The following is a 15,648-nucleotide window of genomic DNA, read 5'->3' as shown; positions in this document are numbered from 1 at the left end:
GCTATCACCCCTGCTCCTTCCTAGGGAACGGTGCCTCTCACAGTGGACTGGATCTTCTTGTATCAATTAGCAATCAAATCGTAGCCACAGGCCAGTCTGATCTAGACAGTTCCTCAACTGAGGCTATTCTGTCACGTGATTCCAGATTGTGGCAAGCTGACACTTAAAGCCAACCATCACAGCTTCCCTTTGTATCTACAGCTTGGCCATCAGGACGGCATGGCAGGAGGCTGGGAGGAGGCGCTGTTGCTGTGTGGATAACTGTAGCTCGCGTCTGCTTCTGGGAGAGTGTGGACCCTTTGGGAAGCCAAACACCTTTACTAGACCAGGGAAGGAATTAGGTCAGGAACATCTGGTTGATCCTGTGTCCTAGGATTGGTCTTGCCAGGGCTCGATACAATGCAGTTCTCCCAAACCATGTGTTTTACTCATCTCTGAGACGCGTAGTTTACTAAAGCAGTGAGGGGAGCTTGTCATTTTAATGTCTGCCCAGAGGAAGACTTTCTCTTCCACTGCATTGTCCTTACCAGCCTTTGCTTTATTGTGACCCTCCAATTTTGAACTCTTCAAGGTACCCTAAGCTGGGAACACAACACCCGGAATCCAATTCAGCAGGAAATGATGTTTTTGCCAAATTCTCTGCATTTATTAAAAACACCAGGAAGGATGCAAACGAGAGTAAGTATTCCTGTTCTGGGCTCTGTTCCACACGGTCTTCCACATGGCTGCTGGAGAGACCCCGGGCGTCTGGCTGGTTTCACAGAGGGTATGGATGGGAGTCTGGAAATAAGGAAAATGCCCCCATCTTTAACTCTGCATATGACTTTGGAGAGACTGTTTCTAGAGTCTGGGAATTCAAAATGCAACACTATTATGGGGAAACATTTCAACCCCCAGCTGTTCCCACCGGCAGCACAGCAATTGTTTAAATGGTGCCCCTGTCACTCTCTACCTCATCATAGCTTCTCATAAATGTTTGGAAGAGTGGCCGGGTTTGGGCTGGAGGGATGGCTCTGGTGGAGGACTGGAGTTTGGTTCCCAGCCCCTACACTAGGCGACACATAACCACCCATAATTTCAGATCCAGGGCACCTGAAGACCTCTTCTGGCCTCTGAGAGCACTGCACACGTGGGATACATACACATGGGCACAGGCACACATAAATACAAAAATTTAGTTAAATATCTTTAAAAACCTGATGAGTCCTAGAAGCAGCACAGCCATGAGGACGGCACAGGGAGACTGAGTTCTGTCTGCCTCTGTGTCCTTCTGGTCCTCCTATTGTTGACCAGCCCTGTCTCAGAGAGAAAGTGTATCCTGATCTCTCTTTCTAAGGCAGAAAAAAAAAATGGCAGCCACTCACACGGCTTGTCTCAGGCATCTCTTGCGTTTGCGTTTCAGTTTATGAAAAGAACCTGCTCCGGGCCCTGAAGAAGCTAGACAGTTACTTAAACAGCCCTCTGCCGGATGAAATAGATGCCTACAGCACAGAGGACGTTGCTGTTTCCCGGAGGAAGTTCCTGGATGGGGATGAGCTCACACTGGCCGACTGTAACCTCTTACCCAAGCTCCACATCATTAAGGTTTGTCTCGGCTCCTGGCTTTGTGTTCTGTGCTGGATGCAAGGAGGAGGCTTTGCCGTCCTTTGCTCTCTAGATTTAGAGAGAGCAAAGGGCCAGGCACCGAAACAGGCCCGGAACACAGACTTGAATGGAAAACTAGCTGTTTCTGTGTACAGCTGAGCTGCGGTGTGTAGACACGTGGGACCATGAGCTCCAGGTGTTTACATGAAATGAAAACCAGCGAATGAGCTCCCTACCTCATATCCTCACTGGTATCCCCAGGGTCTCCTTGGTATTTAGCATATGTGGCTTGCAGACGATGCGTTGCTGACAGTCACAGAGATAAACTCTGTCCTAGGGTGTCCTGTCAATTATTAATATCAGCTCTCCTCCGATAGGAGCAGTTGATATAGTGACCTGGCTCAGCCTCTTCTGTAGCTGGTACCTTGTCTTCCCGGGTGGTTGAACGCAGTGGAAGATCCAATAGCTGTATACAACTAGACTTATTGGAGGGTGTTGTTTTTAAGTTTTTATTTTTTAAGTTTTAGTTCTTATTGGTCACCTGACCTAGTGAATCAGAACGTGTAGAGGCAACCCTCGGGATTCCCAGGCAGCCGGCCCCACACTTGGACTTCTGAGCCGCTTCTCTCTCTCTCCCCATCGCTGTCACTTACAGGTGTCACTTGCTATTATCATGGTCATCACTGCTTTGTGTGTGACCCTCAGATGTCCAAAGAAGAAGCCTGTGTCTTGCTTGCACTGGGGCATCTTGAGTTTTATTAAATTCTCAATAGGTTTAGAGCTGGAGTAGGAGTGTCAGGGTGGGGAGAGGTGGGAAACAGGGAAATACAAGTCAATGCCACGTTCTAAGTCTATTTGTTCAATTGGCTGCTGAAATCACTGGTTCCAAGAGTCCACGGTGGGTTACCTCGACTTTCTCTTCCTGAGCACTTTCTTCTTCCTGCTCTCTCCTCCTCAGCCTTCATCTTTCCCCTTCCCTTTTCCGTGTTGTGCTTCCCGGAGATCTGTTTGAGGTAGACACTAGCGATTCTTCGAGTGAATGCCTTGTTCAGCTCCCAACATCCAAAGTCTAACAAAGGCTTCTCAACTCTCCAAACACCTAAATCTAGAGCCATTTTCCAGTGAGACATTTACACCACCGTGCTTTTGGGTAGTCCCTCTCGGGGATGGAATTTCAGTCTGAGCTGTGAATGATCCAGCATCACACAGGTAGGCACAGGATGAAGAAGGGATTATAGTTGTTCTGACAAAATGCTTGAGAGAATCAGTGTGATAGAGAAAGGTCTGTGGTTTCAGAGGTCTAGTCACACCCAGCTGGCTCTGTTGATGTTAGGCGTGGTAAATGACACAGCACCGGCAAGCAGCTCACTCTGAGGAGGCCAGAGAGCAAGAGAGGGAGCACTGCAGAGAGCACAAAAGGGAGGACTGCAGGGAGACAAGACCCTTCCCAGACTCTCAGTGACCTAGGCTCTACTTCCTGCTACCCAATCAGCTATAATTAACCAGTTGGTGACGCCAGCACTACCAGCTGGGGACCAAACCTTCCTTGTAAAAGTGTGGAATATCCAAACCACAATGAAGAACCTGGGGCTTATCACAGCCACCCAGCACTAACCACAATGTAAAGTATTCATACAAAAAAGAACCTGGCTCTGTGCTTGAAAGCACTTGCTGCTCTTGCGGAGGACCTGAGTTTGGTTCCCAGCATCCACATTGGATAGCCCAAACCACCTGCAACTCCAGCTCCAGGGGAATACACACACACACACACACACACACACACACACACACACGTAAAAGTGGAAAGGGTTAGCTGCAGGGATGGGGGGGGCGTCCCGGGCCTAAAGCAGTCATGGTGCTAATATAAGACTTAGAAACAAAATCTTCAAGCCATTTAGCACTTACAATGCTAACTATTTAATGATCTTCCAGAACAGAGCACTTCTGAAGGAAATGAGAACCAGTCCAAGGGAATTATGGTAAAACCCAAGAGTGGAGAGATTTATAATTTATTTCCCTTCCTGAAACCCACTGAAAATGACATTAAAAATAGAGTATTAGCTTCATCTTTCACAGAACTACAAAAGAATGACAGGTCACCCACAAATGAAAAGAAATTTAAGAGATGGGGCTTTCTAGATATATATTTTTTTCTTTTACACCTTAAGAAAATTGTCCTTGATGTTCAATTTGAGTCCATTCTTTTTTTTCAAGACAGGGTTTCTCTGTGCAGTCCTGTCCTGGAACTCGCTCTTGTAGACCAGGCTGGCCTCAAACTCACAGAGATCTCCCTGCCTCTGCCTCCCGAGTGCTGGGATTAAAGGCATGAGCCACCACCGCCCAGCCAGGGTTCTTCAGGAGTAGATAATTGGGTTCTGAAATACCGAGATTTTTGCTTAGAGGGTGGAGTGCATTGGCAGTGAGGGAAAGATTACAGAGCACACCTGGGCTATGTCTCTAAAGAGACAGAGTTGAAGGAGGGTTATGCAGAGACACCTTTACAGCCTGTGCCCAGCCACTCACCCACTGGGGCACCCTGGAGGGAGATGCAATGGCAGCAGAGAAGGGATCTGACTAAGTTTTGTGGCTGCTGAACAGAGCAAAGAAGAGTTCCTTAATTCTAAGGCTAACTAATGAGTGCTCTGATGCTAACCTCTAACTCCAGCTCTAATGTGTCCCTGGGGCAGAGTAGAGGTCAGTGGTTCCCAGGTGACGCTTGCTTGTGAAGACTGAGTTTGCTCTCCAGTGGCCCTGGCCCACCCTCTTATTGCCCCACATAATTTCTAAGCAAATGGTAGCTCCAACATGTCTGCCTTACTAAACCATGACTAGCAACAAGAAAGAATCCACACTATAGCCAGAGATGATCAAAGTGGAGAAAAGCGATGAGTCTGGACCTGAAAACAAATCACCTAAAATCAAATGGGAATCAAGAGGGAAGGGGAAAAAGAAGGAGGGGGAGGACAGAGAGGAGGGAGAGAAGAGGGAGGGAGGGAGAGGAGAGGAGAGAGGGAGGGAGGGAGAGGGAGGGAGAGAAGAGAGAGGAAGGGTGAGGGAGGGAGAGTAGAGGAGAGGGAGGGGGAGGAGAGGGAGGGAGAGGAGGACCAAGAACACCATGACTTTAATTAAGGGAGTGCACCTCTGCTTTATGCAAAGACTGCCTGAGCTGCCTGCAGGGGTGAAGCCCAGGGGCCTGCTTATGTAGACAGCTATCGACCACCCAGCCGCGTCTCCAGCCCTTGGAATTTTGAGCCAGGGTCTCCCTGTGTGGTTCAGCTGCTCTCAGCCTCACTCTTCTCCAGTCTCAACATGAATACTGGAGCTCCATGCATGCTCCATCACACATGACTGCCTTATTTTTATATCAGTACTATAATTATTGTCTGCTGAGGCTCATACATTGTTAGCCATGCTCTGCTTCCAAGGCCATGCCATGTAGAGGAAACATTCCCGGAACACACTGAGACTTCACTGAGATTCTGCGGTAGGGGAGGAGCCTTTAAGAACTGCATCTGTCCCTTTCATTATCATAACAAGATGCTTGAGGGAGGGATATGCAGGAAAGCTCATTTGTCTCACAGGTTTAGAAGTTCAAGACCACGAGTCAGCTCTGGTGGGGACCTTATGGCATCCCAGTGTAAGTGTGCGTGGGGAGGTGACCATAGGTGAGACAGGGAGTGACCATAGGTGAGGCAGGGAGAGACCACAGCTAAGACAGGAAGTGACCATAGATGAGACAGGAAGAGACCACAGCTAAGACAGGAAGTGACCATAGGTGAGACAGGAAGCATCCAGATTTGCTTTTGTATAGCAGACTTCCCCACAGAATTAATCCGAGTGCCATGAGAACTACTTCAGTCTCTCCTGAGGCATTGCTGAACGATGTCCTCCTCTAAAGCCCTTCTTGAAGGTCCCAACACACATTGTCCCACTGAGACCCAAGCTTCCAACATATGACCCTTTAAGGGTTGCACTCAAACCACATCAGTCAGTAATGCTCAACCACAGCGATGATGACAACACAGATAGACAACAGAACAACCTACGGGGGAGGGGAGGAAATTCACAATGGCCTCAAGTATCTCCATGACATCAAAAATCAGTGAACAGTGGCATTGCCTCTAGAGAGGACAGGGAAGGCTGTCTGGTGTTTTATGAAAGAGTTTTATATCCTCGGTTATTATTCACCCAGACACTGGCCTCAGCAAAATAAGCACTCCTGAGCAGTGAAATTGCTATCTGATGAAATACTAAAACGATCACGAAAATAGGAATCTGAGGCAGACAAGGCATGTGTTGGAAAAGGCTGTTAAGATCAGGCGCTATCTTGACCTAACTTAGAGCACAGATTTGCTCAAAAGACATTGGCTTGCTCACGGACTATCAGAAGAGTGAGAGACCTGGGCTAGGGCCACCTAACTACCCAGTCCCAACACACACAGCTCTGCCATTTACCTGTTTGGCTTCTCTGTCCTTAATCGTTTGGTGAACACATGCCTCAAGGGCTTAGAGAGAGGAAGTAATATAATTGTGTTTTAATTGAAAATAAAATAAATTTATAAAACAAATCTACAGCTGGAAATTCAATAGGCAGGGGCAAGTCCTTCCCATGAGCTGCTTCGCTTGGAGTTGCAACCCTTTCAATGGGGAACCCCAGCTGATGTTAGCACAGAGACCAAACAGCTGCCATGGGGACAGAGTAAAGTCAGGATGTGGTAAACTTGGATGTCGTCACAGTCATGAGGTGGTGGGAGGGATGGGGCAAAGAGGAAGAGCTGGAAAGAAGTGGAGATGCAAACATTCCCTCCTCTGACATCACCAGGAGTCAAACTTGATAGACGATATTGGTGGCCTCTCATAAGGAGTGAATCCTCAGCCTCTGGGTTACCGAAAGGGAACGTATTGTGAATGCGCACATACAGGCAGGAAACAAAGTGTTACATTGTTGTGCCTGACTCTGAACCCCACAAACCACCAAGAGACCAGATCCGATGCAAAAGTAAAGAGTTTTTAATTTACAAGTTAACTCGGGTCCTCCATCGGTCCGACACAGCGGGTCAAGCAGGAGGGACCCCAAGCAGCAATGGGGCAGGGCTATATTGGGGGTAGACCAAGGTGGGTGTCTGGGGAATCTGCAAGTTCCATAGTAACAGTCTCAGGATTGGCACAACTCCGGGATGGGGGAACCTGTCCTGAGTTGATTGGTCAGCTGCAGCTGAAGGAAGGTTGCTATGCCTGGAGGCCGTCCGAGGGCCATTGCTACCTCCTGTATTCCACTGTTATCAGAAAAGCACTTCCAAAGCCCACCAGCTAACTTCTGATTGGTTTCTTACCACATGGAGGGTAACTGGCACTTTCTTCCCAGTAATTAGGAGAAGGTGGGGCAAGGTCAGAGGGGCTCAGCACACCCTGCTGAGTGAGAGGCCTAAGTCTTGCTTGGTCTTTTCCTCAGCCTGTCATGGCTGACAAAGCAGGGGTTGTGTGAGGGTCTGGACCCTTCAGTGTTCCATGAGGGTGGGGAGATAGCTCAAGCATCAGGACCTGAGTTTGATCCCCTAGAACACACGTGACACCAGACCAATGCCAGGCATGTAGCACAGACAATTTCATACGAAGTAACTATAGCAATTATTTTACTCTCAGTTCTCCTTATAAGCGGCTCTTTCTCACTACAAACCCTTATCATTACACAAGAACCCATATGATTACTCTTTGCACCTTGACCACTAGCCATAATATGATTCATTTCTACCCTAGCCCAAACAAACCGTGCTCCATTCCATCTTACTGAAGGAGAATCTGAGTTAGTCTCAGGATTTAATGTAGACTCAACAGGAGATCTTGTCTCACCTGTCCATTTGCATTATTTTTCATAGCTGAATATACTAATATTATCCTAATAAATGCCCTATCAACTATTGTTTTTCTAGGACCATATCACAATCCCATAAATCCAGAAATATTTACTACTAACTTCATACTAAAGACACTAATCCTCACCTCCCTATTTTTATGAATCCGAGCATCTTACCCACGATTCCGATATGACCAACTCATACATCTACTATGAAAAAATTTCCTTCCACTAACTTTAGCCCTATGTGTATGATATATTTCTATACCAATCTTTATAGCAAGTATTCCACCATACACCTAGAAATATGTCTGACAAAAGAGTTACTTTGATAGAGTAAATTATAGAGGTTTAAACCCTTTTATTTCTAGAGCAATAGGAGTTGAACCTTCATCTCAGAATTCAAAATTCTACATACTACTTGTAACCTCAGCATGGGGAGGCAGCGACAGGAGAATCATGGGCTCACTGGCCAGACACTTTAGTCACGTCTTCAAGTTCCAGGCTCAACAGGAGATCTTGTCTCACAGATGAGGTAGAGGACGTGGGGGGTGGGTTGGGGTGATGGTTCAGCCGATGACACTTGTGCTCCCGGCAGAGGCCTTCAGTATGGTTCCTACAGCTGGCAACTACCTGTGACTCCAGCAGCAGGGACTGGAACACCCTCTTCTGGCCTCTAGGGACATCTGCATATATGTGCACACACACAGACATATGTCTTTAAAGCAATAAGGGGGGACAGGAGGGATGTTTCAGAGGTTAAGAGCACTTGCTGCTCTTCCAGAGGGCCTGAGTTCAGCACCCATGTCAGGCAGCTCACAGCTGCCTGTGACTCTAGTCCATGGGAGCCAACAGCCTCTTATGGCCGTCACAGGCACCTGGACTCACATGCACAGCCCCCCCACACACATATAATTTTAGAAAGTAAATCTGAAATAAACTTAAAGTGTAGTTAGCAATCAAGAAAGTCACCGAGTGTCAATCTGACCGCCACACTGTGTGGACACACTTGCATGTCATCATATGTAGCTACACGGGCTCATGGAGATGTGTACACAGAAAGAGAAATTTCAAAAGCAAGAGGATATGTACGTTTACCGCATATCCTCATTAGTGTTAAATATCCGGGGCTGATGACGCAGCCTGCAGCACCAGCTGCCCGTGAGGCTGAGGGAAGCAGATTGCAAGCTCCCCTCTGCCTGGGTTACAGAGGGAGTCCAAGGCCTGCCTGGGAGGGTTAATAAGACCCCATCTCCAGATAAAAAGTGAACAGGGAGCTGGGCTCAGTGGAGGAGCACTTGCTAAGCTTGCATGAGACTCTAGCTTAAGACTTTTCAAAAAGGTCGAAAGCGAAGCAGGTGAGCGTCAACCAAAGGAATAAGAACTCTTGACCTGAGCATCCTGAAGTCTGTGTTCGGGAAAGAGTGCCACACCACGCTGGAGGCTTTCCACATGTCCCTTGGTCCTAATTTGCTGCCGCACTGCGCCAATGGCTGCTGGCTTCACAGTCTGATAAGTGAATACTAAGATCTGATTTGTGCTGTGTCTCCTGTTTTCATTCTACCATCCCAGGAGGAGGAGGGAGGGCGGTGACACAGTGGAAATGGCCACTGTAGCCTGGATCCCTGTGGCAGATGGAATTGTGCTTCTCCCTCCCCCGGCGAGCGTGTCACCAGTCCTTGTCACTACTACCCCAGGATGGGGTTCATTTGACATGTGGGTCTTTGCAGACACACTGTTATGCTGAAGGTGCAGTAGAGAAGACTGGACTCGACTCCAATATGACTTGCTGCTGTCCTTGCTAAAAGGGGGTTTAAGACAGAGGCACCCAAACACAGCTAGAAGACATGCAAAGACTTGAGCTGTCCTTTCCCAGACAAGAACTGCAGGGAGCTAGGAGGGCCCGAGACAGATTCTCACTGGGGACCTTCAGTGGAAGCAGAGTCCTGATGAGGTCTTGACTTTAGATTCCTGGCTTCTGGGACTATGACAGAATATTTCTAGTTCTCGGTTCTTCAGGTGTGGGGCACTAGCAAAGTCATACGTCCCTCGACACTGGACACTGTCCTTAGCATTGTCCCCATCTGGCCTGCTCCTGACAGGGAAGCCTCTCACACTGCTGCGTTTCTCAGAACACCCACCCCGTTGTTATTTTCTGGCTTCCGCTGTCTCCATGATGATGAGGTCATGCTGTTTTGTTCATGCATTGACCTTTGCACATGGGAGACTCGTGGTTGAGCAATCTGCTCAGGGCGGAGTGATGGACTTCTGCAGAAATACCACACACAGATGTTAGGATTGCTGGAGATGAGACTGGGCGTCTAGGGGGAAGACACAGCTGATTCAAAGATCCTGATGGAGTCTAAGATGAAGATTGGTCAGGCGCCTTCGCACATCATGTAACACAGTAGCTGACACCTGACAGCGGCATTGCCACAGACACAGAGAGGAAGCCACTGACATGCACTCATGCATGGTGGATCCCAAGGATCATTTTTGGTAACTTGGTGGGCAGGACTGCAGGGATCTTAGATTAGTCGTTACTATTATTGTTGTTGTTGTTATTTGCTTCGACATATTACAAAAAAAGAAACTTAAAGGAGAAAGGTTTGTTTGGGCTCACAGTAAAGCCATCACTGCGGGGAAGGCCTGGAGCCTGGAAAGGTGAGGCAGATGGTCACATTGTATCAGCAGTTAGGACACACAGGTGGTGGGTGTTGATGCTCAGCTCCCTATACCCCTTTAATTCAACCCGCCCCAGCACATGGAATCATGTCTTCTACAGCTAGGGTGGATCTTTCTACCTCAACTGACTCAGTCTAGAAACTCCCTCACAGGCAGATCAGAGGTTAGTGTCCTAGGTGAGTCTAGATACTGTCACAGAATGAGTGCATTTGGTTCCTGTACCTCTGTCACCTTTCCTGTTCCCAAGGTGCCCTAGCAATGTTATAGTGCCACCAGGGGCATCCCAGATGGCCATAGGATGACATCAGGAGCTAGGCTACGCATCTCCAAGGGATGGATTGTCTGATTTGAATCATGTGAGTGCCTTTCCCCTTCCCTCATCATTTCCTCTTGATTTTCAGATTGTGGCCAAGAAGTACAGAGGTTTTGAGTTTCCTTCTGAAATGACTGGCATTTGGAGGTACTTGAACAATGCCTATGCCCGGGATGAGTTCACTAACACATGTCCAGCTGACCGGGAGATTGAACACGCATACTCAGATGCGGCAAAAAGGATGAAGTGATGCTGGCTTGCTTCCTGTCTTTTTCTCAGACGAGTGAGCAAGGCTTCCAGGAGAGCCTTCTGTGCATTTCCCCAGAAGCAGCGTTTGCACAGTATCTCTGACTCTCTCAATGCCACCACAGGGTGTGTGGCCTTCAATTTGTCCACTCATTCCTACATCTCACCTATGCTAATCTATGTCTTGGAGATTCACTACTCTTGTAATCCATGTTTAGGGCAGCAGTGTTTCGTGCTTTGTTTCAAAGAGCACTGGCTTTGACTTCCATCCCCTCTATTTTAAAGAAGTTAGAATTTCTTTGATAGTTTTGATAATCACATATAAAGCATGCTTTTCTCTTCTTAAATATTAGTGTAAAATGAAACACTGTTTTATACTTTAGAGCACTATTAGATGGCATGAAGAAGAAAGTAAAAATCACCTAAAACTTACTCTTTGTAACTTTTGATAAGAAATTGGCGAATCTTTCTAGAATCTTCAACCTTTCATGTATGCCTGTTCACACATCACGCATAATTTCCTTCATACATGGTGTGGCATTTGTAAGAGGCTGATGAGGGGAGCTCTTGGTGCCTCTGTGGTCATCACAGAAGACTTAAGACAAAGGATTTGTCCCCATGAGTCACATAGGGACTGTAGGTCCCCCTGCAGTGCCAAGGGACAGCAGGGACTAGGGTGATGGGACCAGGGTGTCCTCTTCTGCCTCGAGGATGCTGTCGCCTCTGAGTCCAGGAAAGATGTGGAGAGCATGCCCCTGTGCCTTTGGTTGTAGCTTCCTTCCTGATACCTTCTCTTCTCTCTCCTCTAGAGGGACCGTGCCTTCACGGGGACTCTTTCTGTCAGCAGCAGCCTTATGTCATGTGAGCCTTTGATTTCTGCTCATGGCAGTTCTTCAATGAGGAGGATGTGGCTGAGGCTAGCTCATTCGTGTCTACTTTCTTTCTCATTCTGAGGCCAAGCAGGGCAACTAAATTCCAGAATAAAACTCAGAAAGTCCTACTCTTAACCACTCCTACTCTTTAATGAGGAGTTCAGGAGTGTCTGGTCTACTGTGGCATTCCCTCCATCATCCCTGGGGCCACCCAGCATCATAGCTGGGCCCAATGGGTAGCTGCTGGGGTCCAGCCCGGTCATAGACGAGGAAATATGAGGTTGCTTAGCTGCTCCACCAGGCATCTCAGATAGTGTCTCCACCGTCGCACATCTCCCAAGAAACGTCTCTTGTAGACTTGGCTGAGGAGCACGGCGGGTGCTGGAACCCTCATGCGTAGTCAGCTCAGTGGGCAATTTGTTTAGATGAGAGTAAGATTCACTCAAGCAGTAAGATCCTAAGATTGGGTGAAGAATGTCTGGTAAGGACACAAAGTCCAACACGGAGGCCGCTTCATCTCCTTGTTTCTTAGAAGCTCTGGCTTCAGCCCCGGTAGTCAGTTTCTTTTTCACTTGAAGGAAGAAGGTTTTCAGGGTCATGAACAGCCCCTGTCACCATGGTCCACATTATTTCACATCTCTTTAGGAGTCAGCTTTGTAAACCCACTTTTACAATGTGACATTCACACTTGGTAAATGAGTAGATGACAGGGTGTTAGTCCTGTTAATTTTGTTCTTTTAGATAGTAAGATGATCACCAACTGTGTGCCTTACAAATTAAACATTTTAAATCAGCTTTATTGTTTTCCTTTAGTTTCTTTGTGTGTGTGTGTGTGTGTGTGTGTGTGTTGTGCCTGCATGTGTGCCTTTGTGTTTGGATGTGTATCGGTGCTGTGCATGTGTGGTGACTGCATGGGAGGCATGGCAGAGCTCTTATTCTTTGGGGCAGAGTCTCTCCATCAAACCCAAAGCTCTATGTGGCCTGTCTCACTAGACAACTTGCTTTAGGGATCCCTCTCCACCTCTGAGGCTGGACTTACAAGGCGAGCCACCATGCCCACATGACATTTGCCTGTATTCGAGGGAGCTGAACCCAGTGTAGCAGGCAATTCAACTGCTGAATCATTCCCCAGTCCCAGTAAAGACTCAAGTGAAACCAACCTCTCTCCCTCTCTCCCTCCTCTCCCTCTCTCCCTCTCTCTTTCTCTCCCTCTCTGCCTTTTCCATTTTGACTTAAAGGAATAAAATGAAGTTCCTTTAAAAAAGGTGTGATCAAATTTGAACCAGAGGTGGCTGGTGTGAGGTGATCCATATGTGAGCTATGAACCACAGACGTGTCAGTGGCGCCTCAAGAGGCCTGAGCAGGTGTCCAGGTGACAGACACAGACTCTAGGTCATTCCATTTATACTGGTAGCTATGAGAAGGTGGCTCCTTGGGGCAGTCACCCTCAGTCCTGGTCCTTGTTGCAGGCGTCACTCCTGTACTGCTCTGCCTTGAGCCCTACCCACCCCAGCCCCACTCCAGCCCCACCCCAGCCCACCCCCAGCCCCACCCCAGCTCCACCCTCAGCCCCACCCAGCCCACTACCAGATCCACCCCTTCCCCCAGCCCCCCCAGCCCCAGCCCCACCCCACCCCACCCCAGCCCCACCCCCAGCCCCACCCCCAGCCCTACCCCACCCCAGCCCCAGCCTCAGCCCCACCCAAGCCCCATCCCCATGCCCTAGCCCCACTCTCAACCCCACTGTCAGTGGTGAAATTCCAGAGAGACAGATTGTAACATTTGGGATAATACAATTCTATTCTCATTTTTATTTGTTGTTGCTACTGGAGAATTAGAAAACAATTTTAATATTTTTATTAGAAAGCCAACTTTCCTGGTAGGGCTGACTACAGACAACCACAGCCTGGGAAAGAGCACCACATGGGTGTCCTTTCTAGGTCCTCCCAACAACTGGAGATGGAGGAGCAGTCAGCCTGCGGGGCCTCCACCCCCGTGTACAGACCCTCTGCACACATGCGCACTTACACGCAGTAGCACTCAGCCTGCAGGGCCTCCATCCTGTGTGCAGACCCTCTGCACACATGCACACTCACACGCACCTGCATACTTTCACAAATACGTGCACATGTGTACTTAACACCCTCACACATCCCCACACTTGCTCTCCCAACTCCCAGAGCAAGTGGCGCTCAGGGCTCTCCTTCAGTTTATGCTTCATTCTGAGATTACATAATCCACAGTCTACAGAATGGACACATTAAGTGATAAACATTACAAAATGACAATGGTTTAGCTTTTCCTCTTAAGTCGCTTACCTTTCAAAGTTTCACTTTCTGATTCATCTGGGTGTGGTCACTTCGTAGGCTGGATGGGTAGTTGTGATCCCTGGCCACAGGGACAGGCTCATCTGGGACTTGCAGGTCAGGTCTGTCTTCCTCTATCCCCTGTGTGCCTAGGAAGCCACCACTGCTGCTGTAGCCTGGCTTAGGCACAGTATAGTCAGGGAGAGCCCAAAGCTGCCATCGTGTGGCCTAAACTAGGGCAGGCAACTTGGTAGGGTCGTGGTCCAAGGGAAGTTATATTCTGAAGCAGTAAGCCACACCCACCGATGGCATGGGGAGCCATCTGTCCAGAGAGTTAGGCCTCAGGTCAGACCACTAATAGGGTCTCATCCTACACACTGACCACTTCATTCATAACCATCCCTCTCCCCCACCCTAGATCACCCTGGGTGCTTCCAGGCTTTCCCGCTCTTTGGTGGATTTAACCACCCTCTTGGAAGGAAGCCAGTTTTCCTCTGAGGGTACTCTCACCTCTTCCTCAACCCTTCCTATAGTAGCTTCCTATAAAACTCTTAGTGGCACCAAGGGCTGGCCTAGGATTGCCCACAGTCCCTCAGATCAGCTGTCTCTGTGGCCCTGACAGAGTGTCTTTTCAAGTGGCTGCCGTTTGTGAATCTAGGTTAGGTGTCTCCTGAAGCTTTGATTGTCTATGTACCAACCCCTACCAAGGCTCTTCCAGTGTTCCCATGTCTACAGGCTTCAGTGAAATCTTGTGATAATCCCAACACCCGGAAGTGAGTTAGTCCTTTCTGAGAAGGCACCCTGGTTTGAGAGCAGGAAATGTTTTCAAATGATGTTAAGGCTTTCACTTGCTAATTTGATTTTCCCTTTCAGGGATTAAGTACTTAGAAGTTGAACATGTTTCCAGCCCCTTTCCCCAGAAGGGCTTTTGAGGCAGTACTGAGAAAACAAAAACCAAACAACAGCCAAATCCTGAGCAGACATAGGGTCTGAAAACTTAGCTGGGCATATCTGGAGCCCCAGAACTGGGGAAGACCAGGTAGAGAGTGAGTCCCTAGATTTACAACATATGTGGCTGTATGTCAGTTAATATTTAAAATTTTAATCTTCTGATTGCCTATTGCCATAAAATATAAGTTGTCAGAATGGACTGGGCATGAATTCACAAGTCTATGGGAATTTGACCCTCTGTCACACAGGTGGGAACCATTTCTACTCTGACTTCTCAGCTTCCTAAGACACAGGGATGTTGGAAGGTGATCACCTGAGCCTCATCTGTCCTCTTCCGTCTCTGGGCTGACCGGGTGTGGAGGGCTTTGTCAGGCACACTGATCTGAGGGGCTCCACACTAGCCTGACAGCTTGAGTGGGAAGCCATCTTGTTTGGCTTGGACACACTGCTTCCAATTGTCTGATACTTGCAAGAGACTCAAAGAAACAGGAGCGGTGATAAACCAAGGGGCATAAGTCTCCCTAAAGCCAGAGCCCTAGACCTATGCAAGCCAGTGTCTCCTTCTCACCAGTAGGTGGCACTTCCTCCCACCCCAAAGCCTTCTCCACCACCTTCTGGGTTGGACTTGAAGTACCAGTTGACCAGTCTGATGCAGACATAGAATTGAGAATTCAGCCAAGCACAGCTCAGGTCTCTGGGTGTCTTCTTAGGGGACTAAGCTGTCAAAGGGTGGCCTTGCAGGGCCAGAGAACAAAGTGTGAATTCACCCTGTTGGTCCCAGGAAGCCCACCCCTAAGTATTGGGTTGGTTTTTTTTTGTTGTTGTTGTTTTGTTTTG

The 15,648-nt window shown here is 48.3% G+C and overlaps 1 protein-coding gene across 1 annotated transcript in view; it reads left to right on the top strand.

Moving 5' to 3' along the window:
- The window catches only part of Clic6 (chloride intracellular channel 6), a 41,436-nt gene extending 29,093 nt beyond the window's left edge, over positions 1–12,343 (top strand). The window contains exons 4-6 of the mRNA XM_027415621.2: positions 572–678; positions 1,403–1,584; positions 10,525–12,343. Coding sequence (XP_027271422.1) covers positions 572–678; positions 1,403–1,584; positions 10,525–10,686 — 451 coding nt within the window. The 3' untranslated portion in view covers positions 10,687–12,343. The remainder of the gene's footprint in view (positions 1–571; positions 679–1,402; positions 1,585–10,524) is intronic.
- Positions 12,344–15,648: the final 3,305 nt, after the last annotated feature.

The sequence above is a fragment of the Cricetulus griseus genome, chromosome 4 (assembly GCF_003668045.3).
Source record: "Cricetulus griseus strain 17A/GY chromosome 4, alternate assembly CriGri-PICRH-1.0, whole genome shotgun sequence".
Classification (NCBI taxonomy): domain Eukaryota; kingdom Metazoa; phylum Chordata; class Mammalia; order Rodentia; family Cricetidae; genus Cricetulus; species Cricetulus griseus.
The sequence above is the reverse complement of the archived record's forward strand: the minus strand, read 5'-3'. Positions and strand labels throughout refer to the sequence as shown.